The 19,930-nt window shown below is 41.8% G+C and overlaps 1 protein-coding gene across 1 annotated transcript in view; it reads left to right on the forward strand.

Moving 5' to 3' along the window:
- Positions 1-7,687: 7,687 nt before the first annotated feature.
- Positions 7,688-19,930, forward strand: part of PCLO (piccolo presynaptic cytomatrix protein) — a 501,171-nt gene continuing 488,928 nt past the window's right edge. Inside the window, exons 1-2 of the mRNA XM_089778439.1 lie at positions 7,688-8,188; positions 14,339-15,593. Coding sequence (XP_089634565.1) covers positions 7,947-8,188; positions 14,339-15,593 — 1,497 coding nt within the window. The 5' untranslated portion in view covers positions 7,688-7,946. The remainder of the gene's footprint in view (positions 8,189-14,338; positions 15,594-19,930) is intronic.

The raw sequence follows: 19,930 nt of genomic DNA on the forward strand, positions 1-19,930 counted from the left end.
CCATGAGAGTGCTGTTTTTTTCTCTTCACCACGTGTCCTGGTTTTGCTATGCTCTCCTGCTCCCCCCTCCTTTTTTTGTGATGATCTTAATGTTATCCCTTCCCACTCTGCCCAGCAATATGATATAGTTCTTTAATTAAAATTAGCAGGTTATTTTTATATTAATAGGCCTCTATAATAGTAGTAAATGAATTAATTTTGAATATCAATTTTAGTGCTCAGGATATTATCTTTATTCATAACTAACCTTTAGATAGTACTTTGGGAAGAGGGGATAGGACATTTCCCTGGGGAGCATAGGGTGGTGGATACAAGTCCTGGCCTCAGCAGTTCAAGTCCCACCCCACCCTAGGAGTGACCAGACAACTAACACAGGCTGCCCCAGGGGGATGAAGCTGGCTTCTGCATTAGGATGGCAGGATAAGGGATGACCTGAAGGTAGGGAGATGGGGTGCAATGGGGATCTTGGGGTCATCAATCTATTGAGCTGAGGATGGGTTGGATCCCATCCCCCTCCAACCACCCTTGGGAGCAGTCAAACAGCCAATATGGTTTCCCTGGGGAATGGAGCTGGCTCCTGCATTAGGAAGGCAGGATAAGGGAGCTGGTAACTTGTTTTTATTTTTCTGGTTGTAAATAGCCATACACACTTAGGGAACCATATAAACAAATAATAATATATTGTATTATTTTTTTAAATTCTAGTTTTTTCTGTAGCTGGTAAAGGTACCAATTAGCATTCAACCATGATGGAGTTTTTCAAGCTGTGGCTATGTGTCCAGTAGAGATTTAATCAAACACTCATTCATGTCAGTGACAAGGCTCCTTTTGCTTTTGACAAGAGTTGTATTTAGCTGAGGACCACCCACTTGTTTCATATCAGCCACTGAGTAACAATGATGGAAATGATAACTTCTTTCTGATAAAAAAGCTGATTCGTTTAATAGCTGTTCTATATTTGCAACAACAGAGTGCTGTGCCTCATTACCTTGTGATATTGTTAGCAACAGCAAAATCAGTAGCATAAGAAGCAGTTGGAGCAAAAAAAAGATGTGGTGAAAATTATGGGACAAAGTATAGGAGAAAGCAGACATACCATGGGACTTCTAGGACAGATTTCTGTTCACAAGGAAAGTTAGGTCAGGCACATGAGGCCTCTACTGGTGTCACCAGGTAACCCAGTACAACCTACCATGGGTCGAGTGTTTGGCAGCTAATCCAAAAACCCCACCATTTAGACTGAAAAAAAACCCCAACCCTATATCCATAAAGGCACTGCTGCCTTGCAGTTAGCTAGTTCTCAGTTAACAAACCATAGGGGAGGAACTGCTGAATTAACCTTCAGTGGAGAAAATGTTAGGCTGTTGACAGCAACTTAGCTTTGCCCTCCTTTTCCTTTCCTGCAGATGTATGATCTTCTGAATATGTCGGTCTTCAAGTCTTCAGGGTTAGGACCATCAGGAGCGCAGGCTTTGGTCCTAAAGCAAGCTTCTGCCTCCTTATATTTTTTTTCTGCCTAAGTGTACACACTGAACTTTCAGGTACAATGGTTGTTCTCTTCAATCTTTGTTTGTTAGAAAGGGTGGACGATGTGCATTAATGTATCACTCTAGAGGTCAATCACCATAGAAAGTCCACCATTATTGACCAAGAGTTGGAGATTTTTAATATTGATGTAGCCACTATCTCTGAATCAGACTAACTGGCACGCAGTCTTTAAATGTGATGGATGCATTACACTTTTTTCTGGCATGCATATAGTAAGCAAGACCACTGTGAACACAGGATGGGTTTCCCAATCAAAAGCTCATTAGCACATATGGTTAAATATCCAACTGCAATATCAGAATATATTATTAATAAAATATAGCACAAGAGGCTTTGCTAACATTATCAGTATATATGGCCTAAAATTTGTTCTGTCTCTGAAGAGAAGGACTTTGTCAGCAACTTAACCATGTTGTTGGTAAGATACCACTGGGTATATGACTGAGTTTACTGGAAGGCGGCAAGCTAGAATTACCTCAGATTACTAGATCTGGCCATTATGCATAGGCCACCATGGAGAAAGAAAACTGAATGACAATGGAGAAAGATTGTTGGAGTTCTGCACTCATCAATGAGTGTATGTCTACACTACAGCACTAATTCGAACTAACTTAATTCGAATTAGTTAATTCAAACTAAGCTAATTTGAACTACTGCATCTAGACCTAAAAACTAATTCTAATTAGCGTTTTGCTAATTCGAACTAACATGCCCACACTGAGAGGACCCTGAACCGAAGTTAAGGCTGGCTGGAAGCAGTGCCAGCAGGGCATCAGGTTAGGACTTAGAGTATGGAGCTGCTGCCTCAGGCTATATGAGGGATGTGCTTAAAGGGACTCGACCCCCGACAGACAGTTCTCAGGGTTCCCCGCTTGCTTGTCTACCTCGATGAGGGACAGCAAAGCAGTCCTGTCTTGGAGTGCTCTGAGTGCCCACACTCGGCACATAACAGCACTCGGCCATCAGCCCAGCTGCACTTGCTGCAGGCTGCCATCCGGGGAGGTCATTCGGGGGGCTCTCAGGATCCAGGAGGCCTGCAGGAGAGCTTCCACCCCGAGGAGCCCACAGAGCCACCCCAGTCCTCCCCATCGGGGGCTTGTGCCCCATTCCTCCCTCACCTCCTTCCACTTACCCCTCCTTAGCCCCCCTTCCTGATGTATAAAATAAAGGATACGTGTGTTCAAAAATAGAAACTCTCTTTATTTAACAAAACTAGGAGAGGGGGGATTAACCTCTGGGGAGACTGGGGAAAGGAGGTGGGAGAGGGGAAGAGAGAGGGTGGGAGAGGGGAGGGGGAAACCCGGGAGGAGGGAGCTGGAAGGGGGAAGCCCGGGGAAGAAGGAGGAGGGGAAGTATAAATCTATGGTACGCCATATCTTCAGTATTGTGTACAGATGTGGTCTCCTTACCTCAAAAAAGATATTTTGGTATTGGAAAGCGTTCAGAAAAGGGCAACTAAAATGATTAGTGGTTTGTAACAGGGGCCATATGAAGAGAGGCTAAAGAGACTGGCACTTTTCAGCTTAGAAAAGAGGAGTCTGAGGGGGGATATGATAGAGGTCTATAAAAGCATGAGTGGTGTGGAGAGGAAGCATAAAGAAAATTTCTTCATTAGTTCCCATAATATAAGGACTAGAGGACACCAAATGAAATGAATGGGTAGCAGGCTTTAAATTAAGAAAAGAAAGTTCTTCTTCACAAAGCAAATAGACAACCTGTGGAACTCCTTGCCACAGGAGGCTGTGAAGGCTAGAACTAGAACAGAGTTTAAAGAGAAGTTAGATGAAGTCATGGAGGTTGGGTACATGGAGTGCCATTAGCCAGGGGGTAGGAATGGTGTCCCTGCCCTCTGTTTGTGGAAGACTGGAGATGGATGGCACGAGACAAATGGCTTGGTCATTGTCTTTGGTCCACCCCCTCCAGGGTAGTTGATGTTGGCTGCTGTCAGCAGACAGGCTACTGGGCTAGCTGGACTCAGGGCTCAGGGTCAGGGGTCTCACCGGACCAACTTGATTTTCATGCAAACTTGCTCCTGGGTTCATATGTGGCCTTCGGTGGCCAGACTGGCAGTTATCCTGCCCTAGACGGCCACTTTCCTGTGCCTAGTGCGGTGATTGTGGATGTTGGAGGCCTCCCCCCAAACCTGGATGAGGTCCACGATCTCTGCATTAGACCACGTGGGCGCCCACGTCTTACGGCCCCGGGCAGGCTCCTGGGAGCTGCCATCCTGGTCCTGGGAAGAGGTGGAGGCCTGGGTGGCAGCGCGTGGCTGACTCGTGCTGTGCCAGGTGCAGGGTCTGCTGGCTGGGTGCTGGCAGGCTTGCACCTGGCACGGGCACCGTAGCTAGACCGTGGCCCTTTAAGGGCTCCGGGGCTGGGAGGGGGGCAGAAGAGTTTCCCTGGCTTGGCCCAGAGTAGCTACCAGGGTAGGCTGGAAAGGGCTAGCCTCCAACTAGTTTGAATTAAGTGGCTACACAGCCCTTAATTCAAACTACTTAATTCGAACTAGGCGTTAGTCTTCGTAGAATGAGGTTTACCTAGTTCGAATTAAGTGCTCCGCTACTTCGAATTAAGTTCAAACTAGCGGCTTGTATGTGTAGCACCTATGAAAGTTAATTCAAACTAATGGCTGTTAGTTCGAATTAACTTTGTAGTGTAGACATACCCTAACTGTGCATTATCAACATCTATTTCCAAGGCAGTCACTGCCAAAAGGTTTAGTGGAGACATGTGAGATCTGGTAACAACTGGATTTAATTGTAACCTATTAATCCCTCTATGAGATGTTCTCCATATTAGCAGTTTTCAGATTATAGACTGTAACACAAACTATGTAACTGTATGCTGCCAAGTAAGACTTCCTCTATGGAAATTCCATTGTATAAAAAAAAAAGTTGCCCTCACATTAACCACACAAAAGACCAAGGAAACAGAAAACTTTTGAAGAAGACAATGATTATAATATAAGGTGTGTCAGCTGCACCTGAAGTTTAATAGCTAGAAGCTGTGCACAAGTTCAATTATCTAGGATCAGAGGTACCAGATTACCTTTCTATATGATGAACTTAATTCTTGAGCTAGAAATTCAGTGACTGTATTTGGCTAATTGCCCAAATGTGTGTGGATAACAGGTAATTGACATTGAACAACAAGATAGAGGTATACCAGATATAATTTGAGCATGTTGATGTATGGTGGCAAGACCTGGATTATCTACAGGAATGAGAGAAGGCTAAATATCTTCCACATATATTGTCTCTGTCATATTCTAAACATCAATGGTGCATCTACACAGCAGGGCTAAACTTGAAATAAGCTAGGCAAATTGAGCAATATCAATTGTGTAGTTTATTTCAACATAGCTAATTTCAAAATTGGGAGCATCTACACAGTACTTAGGGTTACAGGAATCGGAGTAAGAAGTCCTTCAGCTTGACCAAATTTCAACATTATTTCAAATAACTGCCTGCTGTGTAGATGCAGACTAAGTTATTTTGAAATAACATTTTATTTTGAAATAATGTTGCTGTCTAGATGCGCCCCAAGTGAAAGACAAAGGTCCGGACACCAATGTATTTAAGAAGGAGTAATTACCCTGTTCAATCACTGTTCTCAGACACAGAAGTGTCCATTGGGCTTATCTGTACCAGGAGGAAGATGGATATATTCCACAGGATCTCCTACAGAGAGTACTTGTGGATGTCCTAAGGCCACTGGAACAATCTAGGCTCAGATTTAAGAACATTTACAAAAATGACTTGAAAACTTTCAACATCAACACCACAAGCTGGGAAGGTGTGTCTAGTAACAGGTTGCACTGGAGAGCTGTGCTGCATAAGTGAGTCGAAGTCCGTGAAAAGAGGTTGTTGAGAGAGAAGACAGTGAAGAGTATGAAAGGAAAATACAGCAGGCCTCAGGGGCTAGTTGTGTGTTGGCTTCATCCTCTGGTCCTGAACTTTTACCCCTACATTATCCACTTCAAGGACTGTTGCACTGGACTTCCTAGCCATTTGTGATGCTGCATTATAACACACACTAAGGCTATATCTACACTCGTGGCTTCTTGCGCAAGTAGTATGCAAATGAGGCTAAGTGTGGAATATCGTTGAGCCTCATTTGCATACCTAATAAGCCACCATTTTTTTCAGAAGAGGCTCTTGTGCAAGAAGGAGCATCTACACTGCCCCTTCTTGTGCAAGAAAAACCCTCTTGCACAATGCCGTTACACCTATTACTTTTCAGGAAGAATGGAATTGCACAAGAGGGTTTTCTTCCGCAAGAAGGGGCAATGTAGATGCTCCTTCTTGCGCAAGAGCCTCTTCTGAAAAAAATGGTGGCTCATTAGGTATGCAAGTGAGGCTCGGTGATATTCCACGCTTAGCCTCATTTGCATATTACTCGTGCAAGAAGCTGCGAATATAGACATAGCCTAAGGGTATGTCTACACTTGCAGCCTATTTCGGAATAGGGCTGCAAATATAGGCATTCGGAATTGCAAATCAAGACCAGGATTTAAATATCCCGCGCTTGATTTGCATCTTCCTGGCCGGGAGCCATTTTTAAAATTTACAAGCCCAGAATAACCGCCCGTGTCTAGACGCGGCAGTGAAACGGATGTTCGAAATAAAGCCCTATTTTGAACTACCTGTTATTCCTCCTGCAATTAAGTTTAACAGGTAGTTTGAAATAGGGCTTTATTTCAAATGCCTGTTTCACTGCCGCGTGTAGACGCGGGCAATTATTCCGGGCTTGTCAATTAAAAAAAAATGGCGTCCGGCCGGGAAGATGCAAATCAAGTGCGGGATATTTAAATCCTGGGCTTGATTTGCAATTTTGAATGCCTACATTTGCAGCCCTATTCCGAAATAGGCTGCAAGTGTAGATATCCCCTAACTGAACTGCTTTGGTGCTTACACCATCTTATAGGATGGATAGCTGCTATTCATAAGTGAAGGGACGTGTCACAAAATTTTGAAGAAAGTCAGTTTCCACAAACATGTCTGTAATTGTTTTAAGATTCACGAATACATAGTGTGAAATCATGGCCCCACTGAAGTCAGCAGCAAAACTCTCATTGGATTCAATGGGGCAAGAAGGTATTTCACTCTCTCCTATCAGTTATATTTGCTTTTGTATGCAACCATGCATGGATTCACACCCCTCATTCAGACAGCCCCACAGCATCAGAGATAGACCGGCAACTCTTGCGCTTGTGGACCACCTTTCCTCTTCCCTTTGATGGTCTTTTCTCTGCTTCATGTGATGTTTTGCACTGAGCTATTTTTAAAGTGCAATGTTCAAACCGTCTGCTTTGGAGATGAAATTTGAAAGCTAGATTCTACCTTTTGAGGGTGTCCAGACCCTAAAATGTCATAAGGCTGATCAACCGTAACTGACCCATTGCATCAAGATAAGGCAAAATAAACCCATACTCTAATTCATCATGCAAAAGCGCCATGCTAATCTAGAGCCAGCAGCTGCATCCATCCAATTTTTGGCCTTTGCCCTCCAAAGTCTTCAGAGAAAGAGAGTAGACTGAACTAGATTCTGATGTAATCCAACATAAAGCTCTGTAAAAAAACCAAAAAACTGGGGTGCTGTAGGGCCTAGGTGTATAAGGTACAGTTAGACTGCAAAATTTGATCCCTTGCTCAATTTTGGCTGAGGTGTGTCAAAACCCACAGGGTGGCTCTGAGATTTTGAGTTGCTGCTGCTCTCGGTTACTGGACCCATGTTTATGATGGGATGTTATGAACCAGAACCATTGAACCAAACTGTAAATCCTGTACAAGATGGAAATCACTTCAAGCCAGTGGGTGCCCAACACCTCCAGCAGTGCCAATTCCAGCACTGGTGTAACTCCAGGTCTATGGCTTGGGATGTATTTGGAGCAGCTACACTTGTCTGTCTAGGGCTCTGTGTGTGTCTGTCCGTGTGTTTTGGCCGGGGGAGTCTTAGGAGCCCCAAACTGGTCGGAGGCAGCTTCTCTTCGCGGCGCTCGTGTCTGCTAAGGAGCTGGGAGGGTCTCGCTTTTGGGGGGAGGGTGCCCTGGGATCGGGGGACTCCGCGTCTCCTTTAAGCGCCCGTCGGAGGAGGGGGCCGCCGCTGTGTGCGCGGGGAGGGAGGAAGCCACCTGCCCTGTGCTGGGAGCATGCGCTCCGCCGGAGGAGGAGCGACATTGGCAGCGCTCGGCGGGCATCGCTCGGCTGCCTGCTCTCTCTGTCTCCCCGGCAGCGGCCGAAGCCAGCGCCCCAGAGCCATGGAGGCAGCGGCGGGCGCTGCCGAGGACTAGCCGCCCGACTCCCCAACGTGAACGAGGCCGGGGCCGGAGCCGCCCACCAGCCCATCCCGCCTCGCCTGCGCCTGGAGCTCGCCTGTGAGGAGCCAGCCCTCCAGCCATGGGCAACGAAGCGAGCCTGGAAGGAGGAGACGCTCTGGCCGGGCTCCCCGAAGGGCTGGCGGCTGCGGCAGCGGCCGGGGATGGCGGAGGGCGAGGGCTGGCCGCCGGCGTGGAGGCGGATCTGAGCCAGCTGAGCGAGGAGGAGAGGAGACAGATCGCCGCTGTCATGTCAAGGGCGCAGGGGCTGCCCAAAGGAAACCTCCCCGGCACCACCGGCGCGGAGCCGCCTCCCCTGCACAGGCATGCACAGCCATCTCCCTTCCCCGCCGGCCCACGTCCCTGCCCGCCCGGTGGGGGGCTGCCGGGTGCATTGCAGGCGGCTGGGGAGGGAGCGTGAGTACGGACCCTGGGATGCAGCGTCTGCTCTCCCTAGTCACCAATAACCCTCCTCCGGGCTAGGGGGCTGCTTCCCCTGCCCCTTCCCGGGCCGGACCCAAGGGCTGGGTCGCTTCGGTGTCAAGGGAGCGGGAGGGCGGCAGACGCAACAATTGTGGTGCTTTTTTCTGCATGGAGGTGCTGGCTGGGGGTGCCCCTCTCCCAAGCTAGAATAGCAGCCGGCAGCGCTTTGCCCACGCCGAGGCGTTCTGTGGCGGCTGCTACTGGAGCGATGGAGTCTCGCTGAATCTTCCCAAACTCCAGGGCATTATTGTATTGGAGGGTCTTTAATCCGCCTCTGCAAGTAACAGTGGATTAGTTTAGATAGTCAAGGACCAAAGGATCTGTGTTTTCCCCGTGTGCTTTCCCCTTATGTCTTCTCTTATTCTGTGTTTTAAATCTTCGGGGGCAGACGACTAGTACTTCTGTAGCTTGTGTGGTGCTGTCTGCTCCTACTAATGCAGCTAAAACAGTTCACTTCTTTATTCTCCCTCGAACCCCTAATGTATTGCTTGCCCAAAGAGGGAATTTGTGTGCTGGTAAAAGTATTGTTAACTCACATGATGATCATGGGAAGATAGAGGATTCCCTTTTCCTTGTCCAGGGTCCTGAAAGTGCCCGTTTCTCAATCCAGGTACGGCTAGTTTGCAGTTTACACTTTCCAGGGGCTAGATGTGTTGTTTGTCTTGAAGTAGGATTCAAAAAGGAACCTCCTTTAATTACCTGTTTCACTGGTTCTTGGGGCCTATTGACCTCACCCGAGATAAATGCCAATTCATTTTATATAATGTCAGGCATATATAAGTGAATGCTAGAGAACACACTCACACAAAGAAGGATTGGACCAAATCCACCCTACAGGGACTCTACAGAGGTCAGTGGAATTACACCTAAAATGACTGTGTCCATTTTTCTTGAAACTGAGGTTTCATTGTGTATCTCTGACATGTTTGTTCAGAATGGACAAATAATGAAAGTTTGTGAAGGACAGAATTTTATAGCCAATAGCCCCTAGCTCCCACTGAAAACAGTGGTGCATAATTAAGCTCAAAATCCCTATTTATGTAGCAGTTTGTGATATCACAAAACCAGGCAGGTTTTAAAAGTTTATTGTTTTCAGGTTAATCTACCAGTTTGGAGGAAGATGTCTGCATGCTTATTGGTATTACCAAGTATCCATTCTTGCTCGGTGGCTTTACTCGCTCTTTGCTGTTGCTGGCAGGATTTGTGGGGAAGGAGACTGCCTTTTGAGGGCCCTAATCCAAAGTTCATGGGTCTCAGTAGGAGTCCTTCAATTGACTTCCATAGCCTTTAGACCAGTCACACAATGACTTTGACATAAACAACTGGCTAGCTTGGTGGTGCTGAAATTCCTTAAATTCAAACTTTTTTTTTCTTTTGGGAGGCTGTTGCTTTGAAGAGTAACCCTACACGAGCAAATACATTTGTGATAGGAAAGATCTTTTAAATCATCTACTCTGTCTGCTTGCCAGTGCAGGGTTGTTCCCAATACTACATTCATAGCCTGCATATTCTAATTTCATTTTAGTATGATTCAAATAGTGACACCAAAGTTCAAGCTCGGAATCTGTGTAGTATGATGTTATGGTGCCCTTACTGCACTGCCTTTCAGGGTTTTTTTTTATATTAATGAATTTTGTTTTCAGTGTAGAGTGGTAGCCATCATATCCGAAGTGTTATACAGTATATCTGAAATTCTGAGCTACCATTGCTATTTCCTATTCTAAATATAACAGGAAATTGATATTCTATATACCATTGTGTGACACATCTCGACAACTACTGACTTTTTAATAGCAAGCAATATAAGTAATAAGATACAGAGTTGCCCCTTCACCTGTATAAAATTAGCACCATAGTTATATATATTTTTAGAGGGCTAGTGCTTTCAAGTCTTTGGAAATGCAGCAGCTGGTCTGATATAAGAGCAAGTAAATCATATTATGACACTTTAACCCTTTAATTATAAGCTCCAATACTTTTCCCTAAAAATCTGAGAGCTTTAAATGAACCACCTATATAAAACTGACCTGATTTTTCAGTGGTGTTGAACAACTGTAGCACCTATTAGCTTCAGTGGGAGATTTGGGTGCTCAGCACCTCTGAAGGTAATGAGACAACTTTCAGTTAGTAGACTGTACAATAACTGAATCGCATAGAGCCACATCCTCAGCTCATGGAAATCAGTTTAGCTCTCTAGAAAGTCAGTGGCACAATGCCAGTTTGTTTACACTAGTGGAAGATTAGTTCCATACTGTAAGAACTCATTAGATGACTAGGACACTTTCTAGTAAAGCCCCTTCATTTTCAGGTAAATTTTAAATGATTAAATAGATTAGCAACTGTCTGTCACTGCTGAAAGAAAATGATCTTGTATTTTGAGAATAAGTGTTGTGAAAGTAGCCTATCCTGAGCACTAATGCTTCCTATGTACTGTATTTATTCTTCCAGAATAGAGTCTTTTATTAGTACAAAAATGTACTGTATCTAGGAAAGTAAACACTTCCCAGCAGGAAATATCTGTTTTCATATATATGTATTTTCTGTAAATATGAAGGATCATTTAATTAGCATTCAATATTAATACTTTATTTTGGCTTTAAAAGAATTTATTTTAGTGGATGGTGTAAACAGTCTCATTTAATCAAGAAAGTTTTCAAGCTATTCAGGACCCGAACCAAAACATGATGATATGAAAGTTCAATTGATTTTCATGGGCTTTGAATCAAGCCTTAATAATGATAGAACTGAAATTGAGTGCTTGGTTGAATCAGGGCCTAAATGAGAAAGAGAGAGAAAATAATTAAGGTATTGGGATTCAAAGAAAGGACTTCCCCCCAAGAACTCAAAAACAGCTTCCCTTTTAAAATTATGGAGTCCTCTCCATTTAAAAATGTTTGGCAACAGGAAATTCCCTGCTAGAAAAAAAATGAAAATTAAGTACTGTATTATACATGAGTATCAAAAACTATAAAAGCAGTGAATCACTACAATGAATGGTGGTTCTTAAAATTGCATTGTCACATGGATGTAGAACAGATTAGAAAAACTGTACTCCCACATTCCTCTGCCCAAAACTAAAGGACTAAATCTAGTTTTATTATTGCAAAGATAAAAGGCTTCAATACATTTGTCCTCTAAGCCATTTTCCTCCACAGTTTAGGTACAGTATGTTTCCTTGTTCATTCATTTATGAGGAACAGCAAAACAAACATGGTCTCCACTGTAAACATGAAGCCCGGTAACATCAAGCAGTAATTGTTCAATTCAAGTTTTTTGTTTTTATTATTAATTCAACAAAACAGTAATAATCTGGGTAACAAGATATTGGTATACTAAAAACTGAGTAGGGCATTGGAAATTGGTGCCAATTTTGTCATGATATTCCTTTTTCTAAGGGATACATATTCACAGATAATATTGGCAGAGACTGACTGCTTCTTTCATGAGTATTTTTAAAAGTTCACAATTAATTAGACCTGGAAAGTCATCATTAGTTGATTTTTCATCTTAATTTCTATTGGCTTCATGCATGAGGAATTGCAATTAACCTCATAGTTCCTGACATGAACTTAAAATTCTGTTTCTCAAAGCATTGGTATTCACTATTCTCAGTTACACTACGGTTAGGCTGTTTGATCATGCCTCCATTTTTTCTCTGAGTCTTGCTGTTTTGAACCTAAGTTTTCAAACTTCTAAAACAGTTACAAGCAGTCATTCCAGAACCATACGCAGCCTTTACTAGTACAATAGCTGATAAATTCTCAGGCAAGCATACACTATATAATATAATAATAACATAATAATTACACCTTTCGATTCATCCAATATGTACCTCACAGTGGCATGGAACTAAAAACAGATAGGCTTGCCTGGCAGCTAGAAAGCTTTGTAGTAAATATGCAAACATTTTATGGACTCAGTTCATGGTTGGACCATACTGGGCATAACTTTATTATTTGTAAGGGCCCAATTCAATACTCATTGAAGTCAATAAAACAATTCTTCAATGGGTTATGTATTCATGTAATAAATCTCCCAGGAATCCATGTATCTAACCTGGGGGAAGAGGGAGGAGGGAATAAAAGTGTAGCATTGAAAGAATCCTGATAGGTAGAGCTAACACGATGATAATAAAAGTCTTGAAAGTTGCCATACTTTAGCAAAAAAGCTTCAAAAACAAACTTCAGTGTGAAACTGCCGAGTTGGAATTCATATTCAAACTTATCACTCTCAGACTGGTTCTGAGTAGAGACTGGCTAGCTCATTACCAATATAATTTCCTCTATTTTTGGTATTCATACCTTCTCATCAGCTATTGGGAATGAGCCATATTCATTATGATTAAATGGCCTCATTAGCACTGGTTCTCCATATAGCAACACAGCCATTTTTGCATAAGTATATATACCTGCACAACTGACATTTCCATTTCATGCACCTGACACAGTAGGTTCCAGGCGATGAAAGCTTAGGCCCAGATAAATTTTGCTAGCCTTTAAGGTGCCACGGGTCTCCTCATTGTTTTTCCTGAAACAGACTAACATGGCTACCCCTCTGAAACTAGCCATCCATGGGAGTTTTTATTCCTCACAACTTTGTTTTGGATAACTGCAATTAACTTTTTTAAAAAAGCAAGTAAGGATTGATGTGAAATTGTGAGTTGCTAGAATCTTAAGAATAAAAAATGGCTATGATATAGCTTTTCTTAGGGTAGTTCATCAGGGATTTATGAAAGCTCAAATAATTCACCAATTAAAGTAGTGTGTTTATGGTAACATGAGCTGTTTGAAATCCGGTTTAGCATGTTACTACTATTTATAACTGACAGTGTTCTGTCAAACTTAATAAAAAATTAAGTACTGCAAGTTTGTTTTTATTGTAGTCATGGATCTCAGATTATATAATAGATTCACCATAATGAGTGACTGCCTGTTTTTCATGACTGTATATAAGGAAATAACATATTTGAAAATGTTGGATTATATTTAATTTGAGATATGACAATTAATCGTATACCTGCAACATAATGGTGGCACAGGGGAAAATATATCCTCTAGCAAAGACTCAATGATAGCACAAAACTGAACATCATGACACACCCTTTAACTTAGCTACGAGAGGACTGAATAGAATATCTTCCCCTCCAGGTACAAAACAATAGAGCAACAATTAAAACACCATACTGCACTTATTTTCTTTACTTGGCTTCTTTTTTTTCTAGCTTGGCATTCTATTATAAAATAAAGGAAAATAAGACTAGGCAGAAGGAAAAACCCCAGCAGAATAAGACAGATAGCATTTTGTTGTCAGATAAAATTTGTTTTTTGAGGTAGGGGGAGGGATAATTTAAGTGCTATTAATCATGAAGCAAAAGCATTATTCTGTTAGGTAGTCTGTGCTTCATCCACATGAAGAGATGTTTTTCTTGTATTATTCATGAATGCCAGTGTAAATACTATAATAAAAGACACCTCGACTTCTTGATCTACTAGGATTTTAGGTTCAGAGCACTGATGCATACTCAGTTGTAAATACACCACTACAAGTAGGCTTAAATAGCCAAAGCACAATTATGTCAACATTTTGTATCATTAGTATTTCTCCTGAATGGCCATTCTTTGACCTGCTAATCATGGAACACCTCTCTCTTTTTCTGTTCTTTTTGTGTCCATGTTTGAAGTATATACCCCAAAAGATACTGTGAAGAGTTAGCCATCTAGGTATAGAGGAAATGGAAAATCACAGATTAATTTTGAAGCACTTCAGACTTTTGAAAGAAAATGCACCTGAGTAATTTTACTCATATGAGTAGTCCTACTGAGGAATATTTCAATGCAATAAGCAGTTGCAGATGCAGGAGCCCAAATGTTTAACTTTCTTACCTTATTTTTATTTACATTTAAAATAATTATTACAAAAAGTTCAATAATTGCAACTAATTTATAGTTAATTTCTTACTTTTTTCATTTTACCATATTTTTCTCTCCACAGACATCCTGAGTTTGATACCAATCACTATGCAAGACAGCCAGGTAAGCCTCCATCCAGTTTAAGCAAAAGCAGAACAGTAGATGTGTTGAAGACAGAACAACGATCTCCTGGAAGGAGCCCTTCTTCCACTAGTCTACGAGAATCTAAATCCAGGACTGATTTTAAAGAAGATCAGAAGCCAAGTATGATGCCTAGCTTCCTCTCTGAGGCCAATCCATTAAGTGCAGTCACTTCAGTTGTAAACAAGTTCAATCCTTTTGATTTGATATCGGACTCAGATGCAGCCAAGGAAGATGACAATAGGAAACAAAAAGCAGTTCAGAAAGACCAGGGAAAGCCTGAGGAGCAAAAAGGACAAGCAAAGCATCCAACTCAGCAACAATCTCCAAAGCCAACAAGTCAGCAAAAAGAGCCCATCAAACCTGTACCCCAGCAAACAGGGCCTTCCAAACTGCCACCCCAACAGCAGCAGGTTGGGGCAGCTAAACAAGCTCAGAAACCAGGGCCTGGTCAGCCAGTAGGCCCTCCCTCAGAACAAGCCAAGCAACCATCTCAACAACGAGGGGCACAGAGAACTCAGCCCCAGCAATCTGAACCCACAAAGCAGGTACCTCACCAACAGAGTCCTGCAAAACCTTCACCACAGCAACCAGGTCCTACCAAAACATTACCCCAGCTACCAGATGTTGCTAGAATGCCATCCCAGGCACCAGCTTCCACAAAGCCATCAGCACAGCCCCCAGGCCCTACAAAACAACTATCTCAGCAACCAGGACAGCAAGCAGGTCCTGCAAAGCCATCCCCTCAACAAGCTGGACCTAGTAAACAACCCTCTCAGCAGCCTGGTCCTGTAAAGTCATCTCCTCAGCAAATGGGGCCGGTTAAACAACCAACTCAGCAGCTAGGGCCTGGAAAGCCATCCCCTCAGCAAGTAGGAGCTGGTAAACAGCCATCCCAGCAGCCAGGGCCTGCAAAACCATCTCCTCAGCCAGCAGGGCCTGCAAAGCTACCATCACAGCAACCAGGACCTACAAAACCATCAGGCCAGCAACCAGGGCCTGGTAAGCCTTCACAGAAACAAATAATTACAGCTGCACACGGTGAATCAGCCCCAAAGAAAACTTTCTGTCCTCTTTGCACTAGCACTGAACTGCTGCTGCATACTCCAGAACAGGCCAATTACAATACTTGCACACAGTGTCAAACCGTGGTCTGCAGCCAGTGTGGCTTTAATCCCAATCCACATATAACAGAGGTGAGTGGCATCTAACACTGATTTTCATGCTAAGCCTAAAACTGAATTAAAATTCACTATGGCTAAATTCAGAAGCTTTTATGGTTTGTGGTAGATCACACAGGCCCATTATAGCAAGTTAAGAGGAGAAGGTCGGGTTGTTTAAGCGAACAATTCACATCTCTTTTGGAGGAAAATGACAGTTCTGTGTTTATACTTAGTCTAATACCATAGGGTCCTGGTTTCTGATAGGGGCTCATAATAGGGATGTAAAACCCCAATTAATCAATTAACTGGTTAAATGGTAGGCTACTCTAATGCTTAAACAGTTAACTGACTAAGTGAGATTCTAGATTGTAGACTGCTTGTGCCTGACTGGAGCAGCCACCATCCTGTGGAGCTCCCACTCCTACCCTTACTCAGAGCTATCTCCCAGCCCCAGCTGTTGGATCTGGTTCCTGGCCCCAGCTGCACAGGCATCTGGGGCCAAGTGGGGCTTCTCCTGGGGAATTGGTTCCCGTCCACATCCCCAGCTCATAAACATGACTACAATAGAAACAATAAGTAAGATGAAATGGAATATGAAACTTTTTTTTAACAAAGTATTACTTTTTTTTGGATTTAAATGCTCCCCTGCTGTATTTGTAACCCACATGCCATAGTCTTGTGCTCATATAGGTGAATCAGAAAGATGAACTGATCTAGCAATGACTAAGCAATGAAAGTGACACTGACTAGCTTGTTTGCTGAGTGAGGTGTAAAAGTAAACAAGCAGTCCAGATGGTACAAAATAAATAAGACATTTAAAAGTTCTTTCTATTTTAATATCTGGAACATTTAATCTAACAAATGTGGACATTTGTGTTTGAAATAGATATAGGTTCAGAGCTTCAGGTGGTCTAGATTGGCAGAGTTTTGGAGCTACATAGGTGTATATCACTTAAAAATCTGGCTGGTGAATTGTAATTTGATGGGTTTCAACTTTTTTTCAACAAAGTAGACCATTCCTTAAAATTGAGAGATCTTTCTGTTCATTATCTCCACTCCCAACCCTGATCTCCACCTTTGTAACTGTAATAATAGGTCCATAAAAATAATATAACTATATTGTGTTTTTAAATGAACTTTTTAATTTGATGTGTGGATTAGCTCAGTTAGTTACCTCTATACTACATTTGTGCTGTTTACATCCTCTCCATGGGAATTCACATTCATATCTGGAGCCTTCTTGTTGTTTTGAAACCCCCACTACTCTAATTTACCTAAGATGCTTGCATTTTGGGTTTGTATGTTTTCAATGTCTGTGTTTGTGGCATTACCCACATATTTGAGCGCAGTAGAACTGGTACACCAAGAAAGAAAAACACAATAAATCAGTCATGAAGCAACCAGAAAGAGGTCTGGTTTTCTCTCTCTCTCTCTCTCCCTCTGTTTTAGTTTAAATGGTTAGGATAGCTAATGGAAAGAAGCCTGAGCTGGGCAATAACTAATGCTTGAAAATGAATTTTGAGAAAGTCACCAGTTGTGCTTAGCTTTGGTATGGTATATTGATAATTGATACATCTCATTGACAGGCATATACCATTTTTGGATGGTTCCTGGTGACAAATGACCTGTCTGCTTCTGGCAAACTTGATTTATTTATTGTTTTGCAGGTTTTTAATAAATAAATGAAATTTAAAAGGTTTGTTGTAGCTGTCCAGTAGTAACTCTCTGCTCCTCTGGATACAATGAGTTCAGACTCATTTGAGTCCATTCCTAGGATATCAAAAGTTGCACTGGAGTTGATGCTTGTAAATTCTAAGATTAGGGGAGGAGTGAATTGTGTTTTACTGTCTGTGGGTTCTGGAATAAATTGCAGGACACGATAAAGTGGTATGACCAGAGAATATTGCTGCTGGAGAATGTTACATGTGACTTTTTATGCAGGAGTGTTCTTTAATGAGAGTTAAAGGGAAACATTGGTACACTGAACTCTGCTGTGACTCCCATGTCCTGAATCTGGCTAGCTCAGTGGCACTTAGTGCTGGATCAAATTACAGGAAAATAATTGGATGATTATCTAGGCTTGGAATAATTGATCTCAAGAGAACAGTCCAGAAACGGTGTTTAGAAACAAAAATCATTAAGCAACCATAGGAAATATTATAGTATTATCATAATACTATAATAGAAAATAGTATTATCATAGTGATGTGACATGCAGTGTTGTAGCCTTGTTGGTCCAAGAATTTTAGAAAGATGAAGTGGGTGAAGAAATATTTTTATTGGCCCAAATTCATCTTTTAATTGGCCACTTCCCCTTGAATGGTCACTTGAAATATGTGTTAGCTACTTATAGCCAAATACAAGCTGAAAAAGTTTGTTGAGCAGGATACCCTGAACAAGTTTCCAAGACACGAAGAAGAGCTCTATGTAAGGTCAAAAGTTAATTTCTCTCACCAACAGAAGTTGATCAAATAAAATATATTACTTTACCCACCTTGTCTCTGTAGTAGCGATGTTAGTTATATTCAAAGATGAAGTTCTTATAACCTTTAGGCTAGGTATACACTATACCTTTTTCCATTTTTTTCAAAGAAGTTTTTCTACACTGGGCCAAATTTTGGAAGATCCCTTATTCCTCATAGAATGAGGAAGACAAGGCTTCCGAAAGGGCATGTTTGCTCTTCCACAAAAGGAAGTGGAAGAGCAAACGTGTTTTCTGGATGCAGCAGAGTTTTTTTGTGATACCTCTTGTATCCCGGAAACCCCCCGCAGAATTTTTCCTGTTTGTGCAGTGGTTTGAATTGATAAAATTTCTGTGGCCCATTTTGTATTCAGTTATTGAAGCATGGTTCAAAGTTTCTTTCTTTCTTTCTTTCTTTCTTTCTTTCTTTCTTTCTTTCTTTCTTTCTTTCTTTCTTTCTTTCTTTCTTTCTTTCTTTCTTTCTTTCTTTCTTTCTTTCTTTCTTTCTTTCTTTCTTTCTTTCTTTCTTCAAAACTTATGTTTAAAATATCAGATTTCCTTGGAAATAGTCAAGAGCCTTTATTGTATTTGAACCAAACTGGTTTAGAGAGAGCTGTAAGTATTTGAAAAAATCTTTGATTTTCCACTAACTCTTTAAGTTAGGCACTATGCCTGGGTATGAAATTCAATACATTGAGACAATAAATACAGCTGCCTTTAAGACCATCTGATTGCATACATATGTAAAAGAAAATTTGAATTTCATACCATACTTTGAAATAAACATGGGTAAGGCACTTATTTCACAGTGCAATCATTTCAATAAATGAAGGAGCAGTGCTTCTAATCTAGTCAACTGCTAGCTCTATGTTGATGACTCCCATATTTACTTCTCCCCTTCTTCTCAGCCTCTAATATCCAATCTCACTGAAATCTCATTCTGGATGTTCTGTGACACTCTTCAAAGGAACAGAACAAAAACTGAATTCCTGATCTTTTCTCTCTGAGCTCTTCTCTCCTTTTTTAAGCTCAAGATTACCTTCTTATCCCCTTTTTCATCTAATGCCCTGACTGTTGCCAAATCTTGATGCTTCTTTCTATACAACATCTTATACATTCTTTTCACAAGCGATGAGGAGTCCTGTGGCACCTTATAGACAAACAAATTTATTGGAGCCTAAGCTTACATGGGCAAAGACCAACTTTGTCAAATGCATGTAGTGGAAATTCCAGAAGCAGGGGCAGGTATTCTTTTCACTATCGTGCTTGAAAGCAATACTTTATTCTTCCATTATCTGTCACTTTGACTACTGCAAAATCTTTTCCCCTGGTTTGTCCTTATTCCTCTCCAGTCCATCCAAAATGCTGCTAAAATAATCTTCCCTTTTCACCACAGTGATCACAACATTTACCTTTTGAAATCACTTCACTGAATTTTTCTCATCTGCTGCTGAACATTTAAGTTTCTAATAAAATACAGGACTATGTAGCTACACCAGACTAACACGGCTTCATTTCTATCACTAAGTTTCTAATGTTCCCTTTCAGTTTTCCTTGCCTAAACTCTCATTTCCTCATCCTCATTCTTTCATATCAATATTCCTACTATATTGCTCTGTAGCCCATTTTATATCATTCCTTCATGTCTATATGCTTTCCATTTATTCCCCTTATGTTTGGAAATCTCTCTTTTTCAGGCACAGTCTCTGTCCACAAAAAAGACAATTCTAAATGAAAAAATAAATAGATAAACCTAGAGTAGAGAGAAGAGCTGCAGCATGTAACAGAGGATCTTCATTGTTTAGTTCCATGATTATTCCTGTGTAAAGTACTATAACTGCCTTCTGCAGGAATCTTTTCACCTTCCTCTGCAGCATCAGATGCTGGGCGATATCTGTGATGGGATATT

The sequence above is a fragment of the Pelodiscus sinensis genome, chromosome 1, assembly GCF_052426305.1.
Source record: "Pelodiscus sinensis isolate ZL-2025 chromosome 1, ASM5242630v1, whole genome shotgun sequence".
In the NCBI taxonomy this organism is placed as follows: Eukaryota; Metazoa; Chordata; order Testudines; family Trionychidae; genus Pelodiscus; species Pelodiscus sinensis.